The sequence below is a fragment of the Mizuhopecten yessoensis genome, unplaced genomic scaffold, assembly GCF_002113885.1.
Source record: "Mizuhopecten yessoensis strain PY_sf001 unplaced genomic scaffold, ASM211388v2 scaffold6579, whole genome shotgun sequence".
NCBI classification, from domain to species: Eukaryota; Metazoa; Mollusca; class Bivalvia; order Pectinida; family Pectinidae; genus Mizuhopecten; species Mizuhopecten yessoensis.
The window spans coordinates 29,682-53,868 of NW_018406620.1; the positions used below are offsets into that span (position 1 = coordinate 29,682).

The following is a 24,187-nucleotide window of genomic DNA, read 5'->3' on the forward strand; positions in this document are numbered from 1 at the left end:
AATAAATTCTAAAATTAATATAAAATTTGTTCATGTCTAACTATTTTAAATTGTAATTTATTCCATGTTTACATGCATAAATACATTCTTTTTTTCCCACTCAAGTACTAGTCATGTCTTATTGATTGCTATGGCGTATTTTGCAAATGTACGAGTTACTTCCCTTGAAATTGACTTTTGAATCGCGAAGAAATATTTTGTCGATTTCCTAACAAAATAAACATTTTTAAGAATGAAACTTTAACACAACCTGTTTATTGCATATATATAAGGAAAAACACAGTTATTTGCTGAAAATAATTCTTATGTTTTGCTATGGCGTGTAAAAACACGTATGGCGCAAATTAGTGTAAAAGTGCTTCGTAATCAAGATCGATTTTCTAACAAAGTACACATTTTTTTAAAATGATACTTTACCAAAACATGTTAAATGAGTATACCAATAGAAAAATCGAAATATTTCTTGGATAAAACACTTACAGTTTGCTATGGCGTGCAAAAACTCCTATGGCGCACCTATGGCGCTAAATCTCCTATGGCGCAAATTAGTGTGACCGTGTTAGACATCATTCGCAACGTGAAGCGGAAAAGACGAAAATGCAGGCGAGTGTTGGCTTAATATAAGGCATGTTGTTTAAGCAGCATTGACAATGAACAATATGCATACACTTCTGCAACGTTTACCTACTACTGATTCATAAATAAGGCTCTGGAACCCGATTTCGGTGACTTGTTGCCAAGCATGCGGCCGAAGCCGCAGAGAATGGCGCATGTTGTCAGCGGCGATGACAAAAAGGAAGATGCTTCAACGGTATGTATAGCAGTAATTCTGCATAAACAAACAAAATAAATGGACTTTTTACACTAGTGAATTACAGCGTCACAAGGAACGTCTTTCTCCAGACGTGTTGCAAAATTTTCGAACTGCTAAGTTGCAAACTGATTTCACTTTAGCGTTGTTTGTGAGGATATTTGGCCTTACATTTCTTCTCATTCAGTTGAAAAATTAGATTCATTGTGATGTTGGCTGTCATTGAAGTTTCAATTGTTATACTACTTGATGTTTTGGAAACTTAAAAAAGTATAGTAGTTCTAAATATTATGAAATGACAGAAACATTAGGCCAAACAAATTACTTGTGTTTCTACTATCAGAAAAAAATAGGGTAGGTATGTATTAGCTAGGCATTTTATTGTTAATTTGAAAAATATCTTTACTGCGCTAATATAGAGCAGGAGTTCTGACTTTAACAGTGCATATAAAAACTTAAGGGTATTGTAGGAACACAAATCTGAGATAAGTCTGGTTAACCACACTGGTGTCGAACACACCAATAAGTATTGTGTGTATAATATATCATAGTTTATACACATCATATTACTATTAGTGTGTCCAGTATCTGTGGGGTTAGCATAAACACAATATTTGTTTTAAACTTTTAATTGGCCTTATTTAATGATCATTAATAGGTCAGACAGGGTTCGGTTTCCAATTCGGAAACTAGACCTGTTAAAACAGTTATCATTTGTAATTTAGAGATTAAATATTTCTAAGCAGAAAAAAATGAACTATAAATATTTTTCAACCTTTTCTGAGTTGTACAATTTTAGAGTATCTTCTGTCTGAAATCTGAACATAACTTGTTTTATGATAAATGTGTAAAACAATTCCTCATACTGGGGTAAAGTTTTTCTATATATAGTCCCAAAAACTACAGATAAAATCCTTGAGCACGTACAAGATACAAAAATATATATTTTACGTCCATTTTGCAAAACATACAACATAAGCTACAAAGACAAAACATGAGTATAATAACAGAGACCAAAATATTACAACATGGAAAAATAAAATAAAAACATGTATGTACATGTAGTATACTGTAAGCTCAGAAAAAGAGTTTATCACTTGGAAAGCACTTAATAGGCACATTGAACACGGTAAGCACATCAGCACATGGTAATTTAAGCACATTTAGAACATTTGCATACAGCACATAAAAAACAAAACCATAACATGGAAAGCTTATTAGCACATAGTAGGCACATTTGCACATTGTAAGCAAAATAAAGGAGTGCAATGGACATCTCCATGTTTCCTGGTTAATTTCTTCTTTATGGAAACAACCAGGGGAGAGTGATGTTCTGCTTCATCTTTTGTATTAATGAAAACCGTGAATATCTAAGTGCGTGTGTTTAAACTAATTTTGTTTTGTTTTTACTGGTACCTTTTTATGTACACATGTTTTACCACCTAAGGAATTAGATGTCTTAAGCCCCCATATGATGTGCTGTTATAAGTTGAATTTAATGTACATTTTGTTTATATTTAGTTCTGCTACCAAAGAGATTGACTTATTGAAATGTTTTTGAAACATTTTAATGAACTCCTCAGCTTTAATGCCTTATTTCTCACTATACAAGCTCATATTGCTATGCCTCCTATTTGTTTGAATATCATCTCTAAACATTATTGCTGGTGCAGAAATTATATGGTAACTATGTTCTATTTTAGGGGGGGAAAGCAATCAATATTACAACAGACAGGGATGGTTATTGATGGGAGAAAGGAGGATGAGAAATAGGAACTGTACCAACTCTCTCATACCTTTGAGGACTTCATGAACTTTTTCAAAAGGCTGCAAGAACTATACCAACAGTGACATGACATTTTGAAATCTGTCAGTTACTTTATAGAGGAGGAACCTCTGACTAAATCATTTTCTCTCAGACACATGAAAGCCGAGTCCACAGATCCTTCCATCAGCGAATAGTTCAAATGTAGTTCAAATGCTTTCCTCGCAAACTTTTCCTTAATGGAGAAGTCAGTGATCTTTACTTGGAACAGATTGAATCTGTGAATATTGATGCTGAAAGCCTGATGAATGTGATTGAACAGCCCCTACTTGATGCTGAAACCCTGATGAATGTGATTGAACACCCACTACTGACTAAGGGCACAAATGTTGGAAACAACGTTTGTTTTGATCAATATAACACTATGGGTGGTGGGAGCAAATTGGAAAAAAAATTAAAAGTATGTTTTTAAAGATAGAAATACTGGTCATGGCTTCCTTTTAGTTTTTGTCCAATGAATTAAAAGTCAACGCAAATGTTAAGTAGTAAAAGAAATGTAAGATCCCTGGTATACATTGTACTTTTAACAATGCTTATGATCAATATCAATAAAATAAAATAAAAGTTATAATATGTAACTTGATATTTGTTAACTTCGCTCGATTTTACTGTGTCCAACATTTGATATTAAATCTTGTGTGATATATGAGAGGGATAGCACACAAGATTGTATCAATGTCAATGAAAGCAATTATTTCTTAAGTTTTCAACCATATTTCTTGAAACTTCATTTCTAAATTTCATACATCAATTGTTCAAGACAGTTTTAAGGTCAATTTCATTCAGTCAAGGTGAAGGCTACAGCTTCACAACCTGTTCATGTACATGTGACAGAGAAATTGTCAGTGCATTCCTAACTAAGTATTCAAACCAAATTTTATAAACCTTGATCCATCATTCTCAACATTAAATCATGCACTACCTGTTTGCATATACACAAGCAACCTCAACTTTCAATAAGTCCTGTTGTCAACATTTGTTGCACAATGCTATCAGTTCTGAAACCAACAATCATGACAACTGTAATAACATAGTATGTGTTCTAGCTGGTACATTTGCAGTACTCTTTTGAAATGTATTTGAAATTAATATGTGCATCTTATTTCAAATGCTAGCCTATGAAGATGATAAAGCTGAACATATGCTATAAAGTTGTTGTTTTCTTTGTGAAGAATTTATGCAATGGAAATAGAGGGAAAATAATGTAACTCTCCTAATCTTGTGTGTGTGTGTGAGTATGTATGTTTATATTTTGTTTATCTTATTCAATATTGAAACATACAACAATGTATCATATTGAATTAGAGTGCTTTTTATATTATTTGTTCATGGGAACACAGATTCAAAATAGTTCCATTTTTCATAAGAAGAGACCTTTTCACTGCAGTGAATATGTAAAACACTTTATTTAAAAGTTTTTCAAAATTATTGAGAGACTTGTAAATTTATAGGTAGCAGTAATCCACTTGCTTATCCACAATTTAGTTTCGGCAAGTAAACATCCTTATAAATATTGTTCTGTAACAATATACACTGACTGATGCAAAATTGAAACTTGAACAAAATTCACACGTATTAAAAAGCATGCCAACCCTGGTCGATGTGCACACTTTACAAGATAACTTGCTTGAATATATATTGATCAATATACAAACTTAGACGATAAGTTCAAAGTTGAGTGAAATCCATGCCTAATTAATTAGCATACTGTACTCTGATTGGTCAATGGTTTTATGCCAAGTAACTTTGTTAGATAAGGCAAGGGTTGATATCTTATTCAACAACAAAGGCAAAGTTCAAAGATGAACACAATCTGTGCATAATCTATTTAATGGTTTAAAATAATCAGGTATTGGTCAAAGGGGTAAATGCCAGTTTCAGTTTTTAATGTTCTATGAAATACATTGTATGGACAAAGGGAAGCAATTCCTAATTCCTATGCAAATTAATTATCCAAAGGTCTAAAATGATATATATTCTAGAGGAAACTTGGTACCCCTCTTCTGACAAACCTATAAAGATATACTGTATACAATGTACACAAGAAGAATAACTTCACAGTGGTACACTTTTACATAAAACTATGATTCATAACAAATTAACAGTAAATACTTCCGTACAATATGATGGGAACATCGTCTTTATTTTGTTCTCCATTCCAAAAATAATATATATATATATTTTGCCTTAGCTTTCAGTAATTTCAGTAATTTGATTGTATTATGCTCATCAAGTAAGTCTTGTGTATGTTTCATACACCCGGGTGTAGTTTAAAACTTATTGACTGATGATATTGTATGCAACTTAAATCTTATAATTCTAAAAGTGGTAACTTGTTAAATTATAGATGATGAATGCTGTACAGTTCGGATCAGATGGCGCTGCGTCTAGCATGCGCATTGGCAAGGTGCCGATTCCGGAGCTCAGAGATCACGAGGTTTTGATACGAGTGTATGCCACAGCTATCAACAGAGCGGACATATTACAGGTAGGGCCAAATCTAAAAAAGAAATGTCTCATGGTTTTCGAACTAAGCTGTTGTGTTTTTGCAATCTCGTTGGCTCTTAGGTCTATTGCAGGTATAGGCACTACAATTTCCTCTTTCTATATTTTTGTACAGGCTATTTCTAGATTACCAACGCTCTATTTTTCAACGAAACCGATAAATGCATGTTATTATGTAACCATCTACATGTATAGATATAAAATCAGTTTCAATACGAGACCTCCGTATACCCTTAGGAGCCGCAGGCCGAGGGCTGATGTTGGTTCAGGATTGATAAGGGGTAACGTTTTTATCATATACTACAAAACATAAATATCTAAAAAAAAAAGAACCAAAATTGTTTTAGCAATAAAAAGTTTCGAATGTAATTTAGGCGTGATTTTTAAAAAAATTGAACAGGAAGTAAGATTGATATGGTATTTGCCGAGCAAATAGGGCGGTTGCCGGGATACGGCATATGCACAGGTAACTGTATCGCACATGTAAACAACCTATATCACAGATAGATTTAATTATGTTTGTTTTATTCAACAGAGGAAGGGTCGGTATGCGCCGCCCCCGGGTGAGAGTGAAATCCTCGGTTTGGAAGCTGTCGGTACTGTCGAGACAATAGGACCAAACTGTGTCAGTAGATGGAGTGTAGGTGACCGAGTGATGACACTGCTAGCTGGTGAGAAACTATTTCATGATTTAACAAGGTTTTTTTATGGTGGGTTGGGTCATCTGTCGTATGATAAATCCACAGTTGATTATACGTGTGGGTTTCATAGCCACCAATTTCTAAGTCATATTTAGAATAAACGGAAAAGACACAAATAACATATATTTTTTTGAAAATCAAGAACTTGAATAAGAAGAAAAAACAATAATAGAAATGGAAATTAAAACCAATTTTGACATCCAAAGATGAAACTATGACAAAATATTCCTGACTATTTTGTCTCAATTCGGATGATAGGAGGCAAATTGTTTTCATACTGTTATTTTTCTTGTCTTGTCTTTTTCTTGTACAATATGTGCATAATTTTCAAGAACATCTGACCGGACCGTACCTCTTAATCTGTTAAAGATATCAGGAGGTAAATTGCAACATATTTGCATCGCTAAAAGATGATATGCAATGCACTAACAATAAGTTACTGTCATCTTCACCTCAAGGTCAAAGGTCAAAAAATTTCGTCAAAACATTTTTGAATATGTTTTTTTTTTTTTTTTTTTAAATAAGCCCATCTTATCCCTCAAAATAAAAACAAAATGAAAAAATTAATAAAAATAGAATTAAAATGAAATAAAATATCACATGAATCCCGACCGAATTACACTATTTGATAAGTCATATGACCTGAAACATACACATCTTATTTTCTAATTGAAACATTAAACAGTTAAGTCTTTTGATCGATGCTCCTTCGGTAGTATAAAGAGTTATTCGCCATCAAAACAATTCGGGTTTATTTCCCGTCTCTGGATTAATGTGACATAATGTGGTGACGTGCTACCAATCCATGTCTTAAGTGACGACATTTAAGTGAAGTGGTGCTTGAATATAACCCTTAAGTGGCCAAATAATCACTTCCTGACTGTAGAGGTCGTAGACATGTATTTAAAGATTGTTTATCATTATGTAGCAAAATAAACATGTTGGACCCTCAATGTTTGTTACACTCCAATAATCGTTACGAAAATGAAAAATAAATCTTTATATTTATATTCCATGTACTCAATCATATCTGGACCTTTCAAAGCAAATTTATAAGTATTGAAATATTCTTATACGCACGGAACCACACCTGTTGGAATAGCGACATTTGATGACACGGCCGATCTTTTCCGCGGGAATCTTGGCATAGTGTTTATAGCAACGAGCAAGCAACATTAGTCCGAAAGAAGCAATATACATAATACTTTCAACAAGTTTATTTTTTATTTCAACACTATTTTATATTTGTTCATAATAATCCATATATATGCATTTACAACACTTAACAATTATAACAACATTGCGCGGATTCATAGTTTACTGCGGTTGTAAATTTCTATTGTATTTTGCCTTTCTGGTGACATTTCCAGATATAGGGAAATTAATAACATTTGGTAATGGCGGTTTTCTTTGTATTGTGCAGAGTAAATATAGATATAACGGTACTTACTAGATACGTGCACATTGCATAGTGATATCGTGTTTATATATTTTAATCGCCTTGATCTCGTTCCTGTAGGCGGAGGTAATGCGGAGTACGTGTCTGGACACGAGGATCTCCTGATGCCAATTCCCGCGGGATTAACCTTCACAAAGGCGGCAGCCATACCGGAAGTGTGGTTGACGGCTTTTCAACTTCTCCATACAGTCGGTACGTCATTATAAGCAAGAAAACCGTTGTGTTGAACAGTTTTGTTTTGTTTTTATACCCTTTCCCACTAAGGTTTATACTATGTAGTAATCACTGTGTCATTGCATCTGTAATCAATACACTTAATTTAGGATGTATGGTATATTAATGCAAGATGCATCAGTTTCCTAAAGATTCCATACTAAGAAAAACTAAACTAAATTGCACTTCAAAAATAATCTGATCAACAAATGCGTGGCAACCTAGAATTAATGTACATGCAAGGGAAATAGTTATAGCACAAAATATACTAGCATATAGCGTCGAATTTTTACTCTTTTTTTGTTGTTGCAAGAATGAAGATGACTAAATGAAAATCATGATTCGACAAAATATTGATTAAACGAAACGAAATTCAACATTTTCAAGAAGTGGATAGTAGAATTGCAGTTGAATGTCTATCATAATTTTTTGTCATCGAATAGAACTCTCGAAAAGTCATACAGTTGCCCACTGTTGAAAGGCAGTTGGAGGTATCATGGCGAACAACAACAGTGAATAACGTTTTTCGAAGTGTATACAATACAATTTGTTTTTTGAAATAATAAGATTTGCGTCAGTACCTAGTTTTGTGTATTTGATGAATGCTACCATAAACACCATTGAATACATCTTTTTTTTCACATTTTGATCTTGGTCTCGAATTGAACGTCAGATATGTACATGTACGATGTATAAGCGGCAACGTTTTTAGTCTGTAGCATATCCAAATAAATAATTTTACTAGGTAAGATACAGGCCGAGGAGAGCGTCCTTATCCATGCTGGAGGCTCGGGGGTGGGGACAGCTGCAGTACAGCTGGCAAGCTTAGTCGGGGCCACACCTATTGTGACAGCCGGCTCTGAGACGAAGATAAGCAAAGCAAAGGAATTAGGGGCAGCAGAGGGATTCAACTATAAAGAGGGAGATTTTGGACCTAGCGTTCTCCAGGCAACCAAGGGTAATCAAACTCATACAATTGTAAATTCGGTTATTTTTGGCATTTATATATATATATATTTTTAAGCAACTAACTACTCTGAGCGTTATTGACTGTTTCAATAAAACTGTTCTGTTCCGTTCGTTAATGGAGACTTTTTTTCCTGATATCAGATAATACCAGTATGTTTGTTTATTCTGACCTTATGAAAATGCGAAAAATGTGAAACTTAAATGAATCAATACTTGAAAATTAAAAGAATTGGCATTTTGAGGTAACAGTAGGAAGCCGGTATTTTTGGACGATAATCCGTTAACTTTGAATGATTTCTCATTTCTCAGTCGACCTCTTTTAAGAAATGAATATTAAAAAATTATCAGGTCTTCAACAGTTGTTTGACAACAGAGCTTTTATAACTATACACAGATTTACTTTTGTTTTGTTTTTTAGGTAAAGGTGTGGACCTAATATTGGATTGTGTTGGGGAATCGTTTTACGATCAGAATATGCAAAGTATCAAAACAGATGGACGTTGGGTGTTGTACGGTCTTCTAGGTAAGTCGTTCTGGAAATTTTGCTAATAAAATAAAATATGAAAAGCTGCTAACATCGTTAAAGGACAAATTACAAGTCAAATATTTGTTTTACCCTTGGTAAAACAGTGGTAATGTCTCAAGAAAACCTTTCCCTAGGGGCAAATACAAGACACACCTTCATAAGTGGTTGGATACCTATATTTTTTGTCGTATAGGGAAAGAAGATTAAGAAAAACCGAATTAAGCAGAACTAAAACGAAATATTTACAATCTAGAGGAGGCTCACAAAATCACATTTAATATGCAAAAAGAAAGGACTGCAGTTTTCAATATAGCTTATCAAGGCCTCAATGATACTAACATTGTATATTGTTAAGGTGACACAAGATACGCAAACTTTACGTCCTTTTGTTGTACCAAGCTCCATTTTGAAATTTTAAAAGTACGCGACGTTTTCTGAGAATAATGAAAACTGAAAAATATGCCTATTCTTGGATTGAAAATGTTTACTCAAAGATTATGTGCATGTGACTACTCTTTCTAATGCACAAATGTTTAAAAATAATGAAATTAATTTAACAAAATTACCAAACGGTTATACGAAAAGATAGATATACAGTTTTCATTGGTTGACCAGAAGAAATCTGAAATGTCCATTGGTTGATAATAAGATATCAATCTAGATACAAGATACAAGATACAAGAAGATTGATTTAGAGTCGTACATGTTAAACAATGAACATTAGTTTTGTCGAGCTATTATTACGACAAAACATGAATAAAATGCATATAAAAAACAAAACAAAATAAAAATATCCCAGCATGCATGTTGAATACAAAATAAAAACAGCTTAAGGGACTGAACAATACAAATCAGAGTACTACTTGTTAGCAAGCAAGCAAACAACAATACATATATACATAAATATATATCACAGAATGCACAAGTACCACTTCGAGGCAAGCAAAACAACAATACATATGCACAAGTACCACTTGTAAGCAAGCAACACAACAATACATAACCACATACTAATATATTACAGAAATGCACAAGTACCACTTCTAGGCAAGCAAAACTAAATGCATACATACATACATACATATATATCACAGCATGCACAAGTACCACTTGTAAGCAAGCAAACAACAATAATTACATACATACATATCACAGCATGCACAAGTTACTACTTGTAAGCAAGCAGACAACAATATAGCACTAACAACAATACAAAATTAGTTTAAGAGTGATATGGCATAAAGTTCATGCCACACGCAAGAAATGATTTAAATGGCATGGATGCCTAATAAACATATATGCCATTATGGCAAAAAAATAAAATTATCAGAATATATGCTTATATAGCATAAGTTAAAAGAAAACACGATCAGTTAAGGGGAAAAGCTAAACATAAATTGAAATAAAAACCATAAAAGCTAGACATTTACTCCGCGCATATAGCACAACTACATGACTGGCCATCCCAGATACGCAACAGCCTGCAGAAGGCATTATAGTATTCAGCACACCTTATTTCATTAGACAGGCTGTTCCATACCAGCGGCCTTAAAACGAAATGACATGTTTTCTTCATACATTGTAGTATTACAGCCCTTGGTACCGTAATGGTGTTGTTTTTCCTGAAATTATACAAGACATTATTATTCTCCACAAGGTCACTAATAAAATCTGGCGCTATCTTATTTAAAATCTTATATACTTCTTTAGCCTGCCTATATGTAAAAAGTCAAGATTGTTTTGTTTTAAAAGATCTCTGAATGTAGATGTATAATCATTTTCAATAAATCGTGTGTCTCTCTCCTAAATTCTCCCCATCTTCCTGGTCTTGGCAAGGTTACAGAAGTGATTAATTAAAATTGGACAAGATAAAAGATTTAAAAATAGAAATTTTGCCCTTTCTTGTTAGATTAGTTCCAATTCGTTTTAACACATACAACTGTTTGGAGGCTTTCCTGCATACATTTGCAATATGGTTTTCAAACTTAAGGCTATTGTTTAGGTCTACACCCAAGAGTTAAACACAATTTTCACACTTTATTTCTAGATTACCAATGTTAAAAGATGTAAGAAGTTCAACAGTTTATACCCCAATACATATAGGCTGAAACTGATCAGGATAAGCCTTCATGCCATTTTGTTTAAACCAGTTTATTAAAATGGCTTTCATTTGCTAAAACTTCCTTAAGGAAAACTGCATTTTTACTTTTATGCGACAAGGTATTATCATCAGCATAATTGTAGAGGCTACTGGTTTTAACAAATTGGAAAATGTCATTTAAAAATACATCAAAAATTAGAGGTCCAACAATTGACCCCTGGGGAACCCCATCTTGAGCATCTCCCAGCCGCTGACACTAGGACCAAGCCTGATCCGCTGCTACAATGTATCTGTCCCTGAGGTAGCTGGTGATCAGTCTCAATGCAAACTCATCCAGCCCATAGGCTCGCAGCTTCTCCAGTAACAGACCGTTTATTGTTTGGCTGGGAGAAATACAAAGGGCTTATTGGTTGATGGGAAGACATCTAGACTGTTCATTTGTTTATGGTATATCCAGTGCTCATTGGTTGATAAGGAGAGATATAATGTCCATTTATTGATTTGAAAATTGAAATTTTCAGGTGGAGGAAACGTTAATGGAGATATGTTAGCGAAAATGTTGAGGAAGAGAATTTCTATCACGGGCACCACACTACGGGCGAGATCTATACAGGTAAATGATAATTATAACTGCTCAATTAGTCCCAATATCGTTCACGTCAAGAAAACTACACATATATTTGTTTTTTTTAAATCTTTAAGAATCATTTCGCTACTGATACAAAAAATAAATAAAAAAATTTGTAGTAATAACAAGGCAAACTTACTTGAAAGGCACGTTTCCGAAGAATATCGTTTATCATGAAAATCAAGAAATATCCTTCGGGGGGTTTGAATATGTTTTATTGCTCTCTTGATTTATGTTTTTAAAATAGTATTCAACGCTAGTGCTCAAATAATGAAAAGTCCTTTGTCACTTGTTGTGTTGGGTTTTATAATAAATGGTTTTAACAATGTGATAGACGGAACACGATATCCGACGTTACCTCGTACAATATGTCAGGTTACATAGAACATAAGGACACATATGCTTGCCGACTGTCAAGTTGTACAATGTACCAGTTTTGTGGCGCTAGTGATTGCTGAGGCATAGCAATCTACATGTATTTACTTGTATCCAACCGTTGAGCACATGCCTGATTTTCTACATTTTAGATGACGAACACCAATGTGTACGATATTATAAGTCAATAAATATATTGCAAGTGACGTTTCTATCGGGTTGCATTTCAGTACAAAGGCGATCTTGTAAGGAACTTCACGGACGCAGCTCTCCACCATTTCGACTCGGGAAAATTGAAACCGATTGTTGACAAAGTGTTCCCATTGGAGAACATATCTGATGCTCACAAGTACATGGAAAGTAATGCCAACACTGGAAAAATTGTAATCGAGGTCAGACCGGAGGACGTCAAAGATGAGCTGTGACGTCTTGAAATATGTTTGACGTTAATTTGTATTGATTAATGAGCAATGATACGTAATAAAAAGAATGAAAAAAATACTGCTGTACATGGCGAGTAATGTCAATATGTTATCCTGGCAAAATTGTAATACAGGTCAGAAAAGAGAACTTTAATACTGAACTGTGACGTCATGGAATTTTCTTTTACATTTAAATGTATTGAATAATGAGTGATAAGACGTGTTAAAGAAGGTGCACGAATGATCTGGAACTGACCATTGGGATAAGATTTCAGATATGTCTAAATATGCAGAAGTGATCTATCACATGACGGAACAGACTGACCCAACCTTTCACACGACGAGATAGAGTTGAACTATACCTAAATGTGTGAAACCGACTATCTGCATATCTTGACACATTTTACTTTTGTCAAATTGAATGGAATGGACATTTCAGGTGACGTACAAAGACTAATGTGTAGAAAATAAGATCTGATATATGAAGAGATGAAATTCTCATTCGTTGTGCTGGCATATTTGACCTTTCAACTGAATTGATAGAGATAACATTTACCTGAAAGAAAGGACCTTACCTTTTAAATGACAGGACGGAAATGGTATTTCACTTGTATAGGCGAACGTGATCTTTGATGTGTTGGTACGTAGTCTTTCTTTACCTGAATGACCAATCTTACCTTACATGTAAATGACGGAGAAGACATTTCATATTAATAAACGGAAATGACCTTTATGTAGATGGGATAGAGTTGACATTTCACTTGACTGAATGGAGTTCATCTTGAACCTGGATGAATTTGACGATTTAAATGAATTTAAATTGCAATTTAAGCGATGTCTTTTTCATACCTTGATACCAAAATTTTCCTCAAGAATGATTTTCTTTTATAAAACTGGAAATTAATGGAACACAAATAGAGATAAAGTCGATTAAAAGTCACGAAGTCCATTAAAACGATATAACGTTTTACAATATTTTGATACGCTCAATATCACATTTTCTCCATTGTTTACCTGTTCCTTTTTGTGCCAAAGGCTTAGTTTCCGGTTCTTGTTTTTGCATTGGAATTAAAATATAGATAATGATCGATTTAAGATGTTTAATTAAAATTGCTATACAGAAAAAAATCCATTGCAAATAGAAGAACACGTTCTGGTATACCTGTGAATCATATGAGTTTTACTAGTAATGTATGAACTGTGGAATAAGAATTTTTCGTGAGGCCTACATTTCGCGGTTTCCCGACAAAACACCATTTCTTGGGTACATGAAATATTGGATTACAAATGCCCACTCACGCGGATAATTGCTATATATCAAACTTGTGGACCTTTGAATTCGTTGATGAAGATTACCCACGAAATCAACGAAATTGAAAACCTCACGAAAACTAGTGATTTCACAGTATTAAGTTTGGCGGTTTTATTACATGGTTTAATCTATTGTATAACTGTTTATTTCGTTGTTAGCATATGTTCTATTGGTGTAGTCATGGCAATGTTGATGATAAATAATACATGTTTTTTTCATAGCATTATATTGGTACTATGGGGAAATGATAACCGTTTATCAACATATTATATTTATTGACAAAATCGACCATTGTTATATAATCAATAATTTACTTATGCATTTACAATCATATGACTTTACGCAAATTCAAGCATATAAATAATAAAAATAAAACATCTACTGATATTTTATTGTGTTAACTGATTTGTATTGATTAAACTACATGGATATATGTAAGCATTATCCTTTTGAGAGAAAAAACAAGGACAGAAATAACACTCAGAACCGATACGAAATCACAAGAAAAGAACAATTGAGATAAATACAACAGGGGAAAACGTCACGGATCAAAGTGAAAACCAGAAAACAAATAAAATTTCTCCGGATGAAACATATTCGAAATCCGCGTTCGATATGCTTATCTTCTCTGCACCCTTAAGCGATGTCATGGCGAATTCGAAGGTTCACGGTAAGCCATTCCATTGGCTGCAAACATAAAAAATGACCAATCGCTAGGCTGATACGTGTCACTAAAAGACTACAGAGGAGCTACACCAATATCAAAGGCGGTCAATTTTGCCGTTATGCTATCGCATGATTCATGTGTTGCTTGCATCAAACAGATAAAAGGTTTGAGGAAATCTGTGACAAAAAACAAACTTCTAACCTCGTATTTACTGCAAGGTGGAACGTTCATATACATGACCTTCAAGTTTGCCTTTACATAACCAAATGATGTACAAGCAAATTTGTAATTCGAGAATGGAACTTCTGGATTTAGAAGATGCGGGGGAAAGTTAACGTTTTAGTACCATATTTGGCACCGATATTGCGTGATTACATTTCTATTTTTAGCCTTTGGTAAGGATATTTTCGATTAATAATATAAGAAAAAAGCAAAAGAATACCGAAGTGTTTAAAAAAACTTATTCGAACTCCAAATCGATAAAACTATTGCAATATATTCAATTTTGATTAGATGTAAAGATACAATGTAGCAAAGCATAAATACAAACAGGTAGTTAACTACAGTGCTGAGTTATAAGTTTTTTCGTTCGATAATTCAATTGATCAATTCATATAAGGCAACGAAAAGCTTTGAAACGTGTCAAATAATCAGGAAAGGTATTTCAATAAGAAGATATAAGCTTATACAAATTATTTCATCTTACAATTTGTAAGCATCATTCGTTATGTAATATTTATAGCGTAGTTTGATATTAGTTTTTTGAGTTTTGTACAGTTTCTCTAAATGCCGTAAATAAAACATATGTTATCTATTTGATTGCCATTTTCACAGTATGAAATTTAAAAAAGAAAAATAAATCAATAAAAATCAGGCAGTCTCAAGATCAAAATACCACGGTTTGATCTTTGGATCTGTTTCGAAAAACTTCGACGGTCTACAATTGAAGTTGAAAATCTTGCAGTCTGGGGCAAATATTTTGTTAAGTTTCTCCAGATCCTCTTTGTCGACTGTAGAATACGCCTCAATGGCCGCCTCTTTTCGTTGTTGCTTACCAACTGTGACGTCATAAGCATCACCGACTGCCGCCAATAAAAGTCTTTCAAACGAAGTCCGTGTAATGTTTTCACTTTCTTCTCGCGAGATAGGATATTTCGACTTTTTATCAATAACACCTGTTGCTTGCATTTTTTTCCAAATTTTTCTTTGTGCATCAAAGAAGGACAAACAGCCTTTGTATTTATCTCTGAACATAAATAGTAAATTCGGCTGGCCTTTGATTTTATCCTGACGATTCCTGCTTGTAAAATTCACCTGTAGATTCTCCGCAAGTTGTTTCTCGCCTAGCTGACTGAGGAGATACACGGTGTCGTTCAGTAATGTATCCGTTCTTGCTATGTAATTGTAATCATACGTACAGGGTAAACACATTTGATAGGCGGGGGCAAAATGATTGTCTCGGTGAAGGCCACTGCTTTCTGATTGTATAAAATATTTGATGAATTCTTTGAACGTAAGATCGAAGCCACATCGTAGGCTCTGTTCAGAGGGCTCTTTTCTAGTTAACGGTAGAGCAAATTTGCCAATTTTATCAGCGAATATTGCATTTGGAGAGAAGATCTTGTCAATGTATGCCGAGAGAAGCCGGGTATAAGGATCTCGGCTAATGATAACAATGGTGGAATTTTGCAGCATATCTGGGACTGTCGCTGGCTTAAAATCTGACAAGTTGGGGACCCCGAAACCAGCTAAGCCTGTCGGCATATCATACGGTGACTTTTTCTCTGCTCCGTTCAGTATCTGTAATAAAATTGCAAACAAATTATTTATGATAAAAAGAACAAAGGGAACTACCTAACTCAGGTCTGTCAATCAAAGCTACGAAACTGTGACAGATGATCTACTTCGTGTAAGTACAATCACAATGAAGATATATTTATTTGGTCTTGTTTTTGGCCTTCATCATTTGTTACATTAATTTGCTGATCGGTTGAGTCAATAAACATATTACGTCGAATAATAGGATATATACAACATTCGAATCATTTTTCCTCTCCTGTAACAGTAGTGCATATGACCAATTCTTGTGTCAAGTACTGGGTGATTGTTTGGCAAGGGGTTACCCAAACCTGGGCTGTGGGTAGTTTTGTCTTCGGGGTCGAGGACTTAGAAAAAAAGAGCGAGGAATGTAGCAAATAAAAAGACAAAAACTCGACCAAAATCACCTATGATACCCGGACTGGTACTTACCATGAAGATCCTCTTCATGAAAGAGGACGCGGCTTTCTCCAGTCCACAGTAGAGTAGGCGATGTTTCTTCGAAACCTGCATACGCTCCTGTACGGTGTACGGTACCTGGTCGGATGATAATAATACAAATAATACTTAATGTTCTGTACAAGGTCATGTCTATATTGGAGTCATGCAAACATCAGTCTAAACAAAAAATATCTAAATCCTCACACATGTATTCTGTTGATGTTTACCTAAAACATGAGTCTTATCATCTGGAGTTAATAGCTTAGAGGATATCTGAATATATTATACCGTTTGATATTCACAAATTTGTGAAATTTCACAAGAACATATACACCCGTCAAATACATTTGAACTATTCAAATTTGATATAATAGCAAAACTCCAAAAGCAAGCGAACACTTTTTACATACACTGAGGAAAGTTTGAAAGGTCATAACACGACATTTTTATAATGTAAAAACTTTTACCTTTACATCATTTGATTAATATCAAAGATACATGTACCCGTCCTACTGCAAAACATTGTAATGTTGCATTTGAAACCTGTTTTGAGCATACGTACTTCTTTGATAACTCATGTATGAAAAAAGCAATACTTTGCAGGATGTTAAAATAAAAAAGATAAAAAAAACCGGTGATATTAATGTAAACATGCCATTTTTAGTAATGTTAGTCTAAAATTGCACCGGAACTAGACCAGGATTAAACTTGACCTCTATAATGATAACCCTGTGTTTCAAACCTCTTGAGCTACCTGGTCAACGAAAGTACCTGAGCAACGTCGCCTTTTTTTTAGCTATAGCTTAAACAAAATTAAACAGTGGTTGTACTGTGTGTACGAAAAACTACAGTGGAATTTTCCAGAGCTTTGCCTATAATGGGAGAGGAATCCTTAATACCTGGTACGTTCCGTGGTATCTGACGTCATCGGCCTCACACGCCTTCAGTAGATGGTCGCGTCTCTGTTTACGTAAAGAATCCAATTGAACAGGTTGAGGTCTTTGCACCGTTGATGTAGTGAGATGCGATGCTGTGGTGATTTGTTTAAATTTTATCTGAGAAAACAATGAATATAAATTTTGGAAGGAAGACGACATCGAGTAAATTAAATCAATATCCAGCTGTGTAAAGGAATATTAGATAATGACTTAATTCATCAAAATTGTAAATAACGAACAAGTAAGAAAAGTAAATGTTATTGCTACAACACAAATCATAGAAGAATAGTACTGTATATCAGGAACATGCAGTATCATACTTAATCAAACTTCTGCGTTTTAGTAGAACAATCCACATTGACCCACTGATAATTTTGCCCTTCACATGTAATTGTTTTGTAAAGTATATTGTGTTTTCATATTTACTGTCATGATCAATGTTCCCTCAGTACGAAGGGTGAAAAAAGCGAAAGCTTACTGCAGTGAACATTTTCCGGAATGCTGTAATACATAATATATATAATTGTAAATTTTATACTTCAAAGTAATGAGTTATTTGACAGGATATAAATACATGAATATACCATTTATATACAAGCACAGAAAAATTACCGATTCTTTATGAAGGTATGGAAATTTGATGTTTTTGTAAAGAAAAAACCAGATTTAAGGATATTGTGTTATCAAAGATAAGAAATATTCCGAAAATAAAGCCACCATACAAATACACAGGTATATTGTATGTTTCGATAACTTAGCTCATGATGAAATCTGTCTGGTTTTACCTGTGTCACAAATTCTAGGATCTATTAGTATCAGTGTCATGTGAGTTTCTGTATTTAAAAGTCTTTCATGATGCGAAGTACACATAAGAGAAAACCCTTAACATTGGAAATGAAGGAAGCAATATTAAAGTTCCAATAATTACACAATTGAAGAAAAAAATGTGAAAAAAATGTGAAAAAGGAAAAAAAGGTACTATCAATGATATTCTTTTTATGAACAAATAACAAATAAAGCAAGCAGTATGTTTTGTCCAATAAAAAATCTTTTAACACATAACAATTCTCAGAACCGTGACAGCCAATCAAATAAGGTGTAACAAACGGAACTTGATTAGTTGTGATGTTGATTTAGTATCCCATATGAATTGTGTCAGTCGCTTTTCTTCAGATCTTATGCAATTTACTTACCGTTTGTTCTAAGAGCGGTGTCTCTTTACTATGAAAAAGATCAAATGCTGTAACATAAAATGTGCAGTCATAACGTTACAATAACTCTGCAGATAAGGAAAAACCAGCATGATTTATAAAGATAGTGGTTCCAGTAACAACAACATTTAACATTACGCACAGTTATACAAAAATTGTGAGATATTTTTGCGGTATTATACATATACCAGTACATTTATATGCATGTCTCTTCTATGAATCAAGAATTTTCCTTAAACACCGACTAATATTAGTTATCTCTGGGTTAGGAGGGGTCTACGGGCTCATAGACCCATCCGGTCTTTAAAGACCCTGTGCCAAAGACCAGATGGGGTCTATGAGCTCGTAGACCCCTCCTAACCCAGGGGTAACGAATTTGTCACCATGGATTTTTTTCTTGCAAAATAATAAGTCTTTTTGTGAGTTTGAGTTGTACTTGACTGCTACCAAAATAGCCCCTACCGATCACCTTTTCGGCAATATTTTGGATAATATACAACCAAGATACAAGATACAAGAATTTTTATTTAGAGTCGTGTTTGTAACAATGCAACTTTAGCTCAGAAGAGCTATTCTTACGACTATATATGATAATCATAAATGATAGAAAAAATAAAATATCACAAAGGTACAATGTAGCATGCATCACAGATGGTTGAATAAATAGGCAAAGTGTGTGTGGTTTTGCTTTTATCACATGACTTAACCCTATTGTAGCCTTGGTAAATAGGAATTTTATCTGATATGACTAAATGCACATTTGATGTTTTTCCTCTTTTTGTCGTTTTCCATCGGCACACAGGTCGACGCAATGCCAGGATTTTTTTATAAGAAAAAAATGGCATTCTCTTGGCATTTTTTTATGATAATGTATTTCTTTTATTTTTATTTAATACATTCTATGTATAATTAATGTGTTTTTTTGATAATTCTGAGATATAGAAAACAAATTCTTAAAAAAAACCATTGCATGGCTTTAAAAAAAGTCAGTGCATGGTTCACAGGACCTGTGTATAACATGTTATTCGACTCCCAAGATGAAATATGAAAAAAATCTATCTGGAACAAAATGTAGCCGAAATCTTTTGAAAAACAACACGAGAGAATAATTGAATAAACAAAATAAATAAAGGAACAAGAAGGAAAGAAATCGTAGCTTGTGTTATTTTCTAGTAAGTGCTTCTAACGCTGACTCATGTATAATAATCAACCACCATGCGTCAAGAGCAGTTCACAGCCAATCAGATTGCCAGATATTTACAAGTCATTATACTATGACGTTTATTTATCATCCTTTCTCCTGCTTACATGTAATTTACAAACACATCTAAAGTATATGAATGAGTGCAAGTCCAAAAACGTACGAGAGACGTCTTATTCTTATCTTATCAGTACCTATACTGTACCAGTTAAATGTTACCGATTATGAGTTGCCGGAAGTGTCAATATATTTGATTACACATTACTTTGTTGGGATAATGATAGAGACTTAACGATGGTGCGAAACTAATAGAAAATATAAATCCTATGTCGTCGTGTAGAAAATTGTAGATACATATTGGCTAATGTACAAATTAACTGTAAACTTAACGGTTCTTAATTAAAACAAAAAATGCGAATTTGCATAATGTCATCTCAGATCTCTTTAGTGATATAGTAACGTCATTTCTATTGTTCACGCTAAATCATTTGTGTTTTCCTTTTTTGAGGCAAAGTGAAACTGTTTCACTACCTACATCTCTAATCAACCTGTGACAATATAGCCTAGCACGAGTAGGTATATGGATGTGAAACAGCTATCAGAGGGTATAGAATCTTGGTCAGAACCAATAATTTACCGACATTTTGACGCCCGAATTGTACACACTAGGGGAGGATTTTCATATCCTCAATACTTTTATAATGATTGACCCTTGTCGTCCACCTCTCACACGGAAATTTGGTAAAACTCGAAAATTGTTTGCAAACTAGTAACATGTTTTGAAAGAGCAGGAAACGTATGGTACATGTATATACGATAAACTTTAGCAGTTTCAAGAGCTTATATAAAGTTTGTTTTAATTCATTTTTGTCAGGCGATGAAAGATGAACACTGTTTTGACGCTAGATATTATTTTGATAACCAAAATCACAAATTAATGACATCACTTGTAAAATTAACATTGCGTCATATTTCCAAACCGACATCCGATATAGTTTTGAAAGTTTTAATATCAAAACATCTGTTTTATGTACTACTTATTCAGAATTTAGAACAAAGTTAGTTCCCGAACTTGCAGTTACCGTGAGCAAATGTGTGGTATTTATTACTCTCATATGGGCGTTCAGCATAAGACACCTTCATCTTGCAAACGCAGAAGTACTCCGGAGGACATGCTATTATTTCATTCCCTACATCAGAAATGAACCTATCACGCATGGTAGACCATCACCCGGCCTAAGACATAAAGCAGCTTAACACTTATCTATGTCAATATTATGAGGTAATGTTTTATACTCCTCTTTAAATAAAACACTGAAACATGTCACTATTAACAGAAATAACTATTTTGCATGCATTAATATAATTCCTAACAAACGCATGGCCCTGAGCTTACGTTTACAATGGTCAACATAATTTGCAGAAAAAATACATACCGTAATAGGTAAAGTGATGTCCTAATGTCCATGCTATTACAATAATCAAACATAAAGTGGTACCGATAAAGACAAGTAATTTTGGTCTCATTTTCAATTACACGTGTAAGAAACAAAAGAACGAAGTAGGACTACACTTCAGGGCTATACAAGTGTAAGTGTGCTTTCCCTGTGACCATTACCATCTGCCATAGATAAGAAATAACGAAAGTTAGTATTCACATAAACACGCACACATGTCAAATGTAGTACTGCTAACCATTAGAATACCTTCCTAACTACCAGAAATAGGATGATTGATGGTTCAGAATTTCCATTTTGTTTACGGTGTAATACATTAATCAATCAATATACTTATGTAAGTATGATTAATTAAGTTTCTTATGTGCTGAAAATATTCATCTTTTAAAATTGAATAGAAAATGCTGATTGGATGTCTGAATAATCAGAAGGCTCATGATGATGACATTTGGCAAGTAGCATGCTTGTCCATGAAATGGCAAATTTAAAATTATTCCCATTCTTTCATTGAAAGCCGATTTGATGCACAATAAGAGACGACTAGAGTGCGTTGAGTGAGGAAAAAGGGTTTGTCGGCAACAAAGAAGAGCATTTCCTTTGGAGGTGAGAGCAGAATCGGCTAAGAGTAGCACTCAGCACGTGTGTTGTGTAAACGTTACCTCTGACCCAGTCGAAGATAAAGTCGATATTCGTTGGATTCTGCTGTCGTGACATCTCGTGAATTCGCAAATGCATAATAATGACGTAAACATGGCCTTAACCCTACTTCTGGTGAGATAGGAAGTAGTCGGGAAAAGGTTGCACACGTTCGTTTTGGATACAATATAAGTCATTGAAGTTTTAAATATGTTCAAACCAATATGTGTATAGTATTTATGGAATTTTATGACTGCAATTTTAGCCTCAGTTTTCCCGACAGATTGCGGCTCGGTAACTTTACCAAACAACAACGGGCACGTGTCCATTATGTACCAATACACTGTAGTATCACACAGTACAGTCGTTTTTGTATTTCAAGTACCGGGAAGTATGTGCTTCTTCTTAAGGAAAAGTTATCATTATTATGTCGAAAGAGTTCACCTACAGGCCAGTTCCGTGTTATGAGACCATTAAACAGGCGTAGTGATGTCTCAACGGGTCCGACTCACTACAGGATCTCTATTCACCACCGCACTAGCAAGCAGATAAGCAAAAATAAAAAACAACAAAAAAACAACAACACCATGATTCATAAATATTCACCGCTTTATGTACGACTATTATAAAATGTGAATTCAATATATTGATTGATTAAATTTTGGAACTAGTAACGACCTTTTTGTGTTTATTTCCACGAGCTGTTTTTTCACTTCGAATTTAAAAGTGCGTTGTGAACTAAGATAAATAATAATAAAAAAAATCCGAATATAATATAAACATAAAACAGCATTCTGTTCCATGGTCCTGTAACGCGGAACAGGATTGCAGCCAAATAATCATATTCATTTTTTCTGCAATCCTGATCCGTGTTATATGACCATAACACGGGCCAGAATGCATTTTATTGCTGAAATGACATATGCATTGAAAGAGGCCATTGTAGAGATGTACCAAGAGAAAGTGCAATAGTAGATTTTTTGAAACTCGAATTGTAAGTATACATACGCAATGGCCGTCGTCGAAAGGACATTTACACGTATATATTTACATACAAAAATCCAGTGTGCTTTGGGGCAGGGATTATTAAACAAAACATCAACCATTATATTATGTGTGAAGAAAGCTTGGTTTCTCCATGGTTGTACATCATTGCATTAGGTAATATAACTTTAAGGATGGTGTCAAAACACGATTTGTTCACTAAAAAGGTGTCACAGTAGCTTGACACCCCGCGAGGTCACAGGACTGATATAGCTTGTTTAACATTGTAGTAAAATAAATCATATTGTTTTTATTACATTATCATATTAGTCTGATAACGAACCAGGGAGAAGTCATTGATAAGCTTTTAGAATAATAGAGGTCCTTAGTGATAAAATCGGTGCAATAAATTAATATACGTTTCTCAAATGTCTCCTAATAAGTGGCGACATAAGAAAACTTCTGTCCTGCATCGGGTTTTGCAAAAGTCACCTCAAACGATCATGCAGTGGGATAAATATTCTATCCCGAACAAGCCACGTGTGTTAAATGTACATTTTGACTGTTTGCACATTACAACCTAGGAGTTATGGACATATAACGGAAGGAAGACAAGCTAAACGTTTGATATCATCCTTGTCTGCGAACCACATATACAATTGTATCTTGGGGGCCTCGACAGCCGTGATCGCTATATAGAGACTGCTCGACAGCCGTGATCGCTATATAGAGACTGCTCGACAGCCGTGATCGCTATCGCGCACAGTCAGTTGTACTCTGTGCAATCAAGCATGAACTGCAGACCACTCACTCTCCCAATAATTTAGGTTCGATCCCAAGCGGTGGCCGTATAAGAGAGTGATGTGTGATAGGGTTAGTTGTTATCCCTCCGATGGCACGGTGGTTTCCTCCCCTGGGTTTTCCTCCAACACGGAAACTTTATTTGTTCATTTCGCAGCGACGTTATAAAAGCTCTGCAGAGCTTAT

The 24,187-nt window shown here is 34.3% G+C and overlaps 2 protein-coding genes across 3 annotated transcripts in view; one reads left to right on the top strand and one right to left on the bottom strand.

Annotated features, from left to right (window-relative positions):
- Positions 1 to 14,227, top strand: part of LOC110452300 (quinone oxidoreductase PIG3-like) — a 27,464-nt gene extending 13,237 nt beyond the window's left edge. The window contains exons 2-8 of one of the 2 annotated variants that reach the window (XM_021500722.1): positions 4,984 to 5,124; positions 5,677 to 5,812; positions 7,362 to 7,493; positions 8,260 to 8,472; positions 8,902 to 9,006; positions 11,632 to 11,723; positions 12,344 to 14,225. In XM_021500722.1, the coding sequence (XP_021356397.1) occupies positions 4,984 to 5,124; positions 5,677 to 5,812; positions 7,362 to 7,493; positions 8,260 to 8,472; positions 8,902 to 9,006; positions 11,632 to 11,723; positions 12,344 to 12,538 (1,014 nt within the window). In that variant the 3' untranslated portion in view covers positions 12,539 to 14,225. Of the gene's footprint in view, positions 1 to 4,983; positions 5,125 to 5,676; positions 5,813 to 7,361; positions 7,494 to 8,259; positions 8,473 to 8,901; positions 9,007 to 11,631; positions 11,724 to 12,343 lie in introns of both variants that reach the window. The other variant, XM_021500721.1, reaches the window with a different exon arrangement.
- LOC110452299 (carbohydrate sulfotransferase 11-like) lies at positions 14,225 to 22,735 on the bottom strand. The gene is made up of 5 exons (XM_021500720.1): positions 21,560 to 22,735; positions 18,905 to 18,951; positions 17,673 to 17,828; positions 16,765 to 16,869; positions 14,225 to 16,314 (listed from the first exon to the last, which is right to left on the bottom strand). Exons 1-5 carry the CDS (start codon positions 21,648 to 21,650, stop codon positions 15,385 to 15,387), a joined length of 1,329 nt encoding a protein of 442 aa, XP_021356395.1. The 5' UTR covers positions 21,651 to 22,735; the 3' UTR covers positions 14,225 to 15,384.
- Positions 22,736 to 24,187: the final 1,452 nt, after the last annotated feature.

Coding starts and splice junctions, on each gene's coding strand:
- LOC110452299 (XM_021500720.1), bottom strand. CDS start 21,650: ATGAGACCAAAATTACTTGTCTTTATCGGTACCACTTTATGTTTGATT. Junction 17,829..18,904: donor CACCGCTCTTAGAACAAACG/GTAAGTAAATTG, acceptor TTGTTTTCTCAG/ATAAAATTTAAACAAATCAC. Junction 16,315..16,764: donor TCATGAAGAGGATCTTCATG/GTAAGTACCAGT, acceptor ATTTTATTACAG/ATACTGAACGGAGCAGAGAA.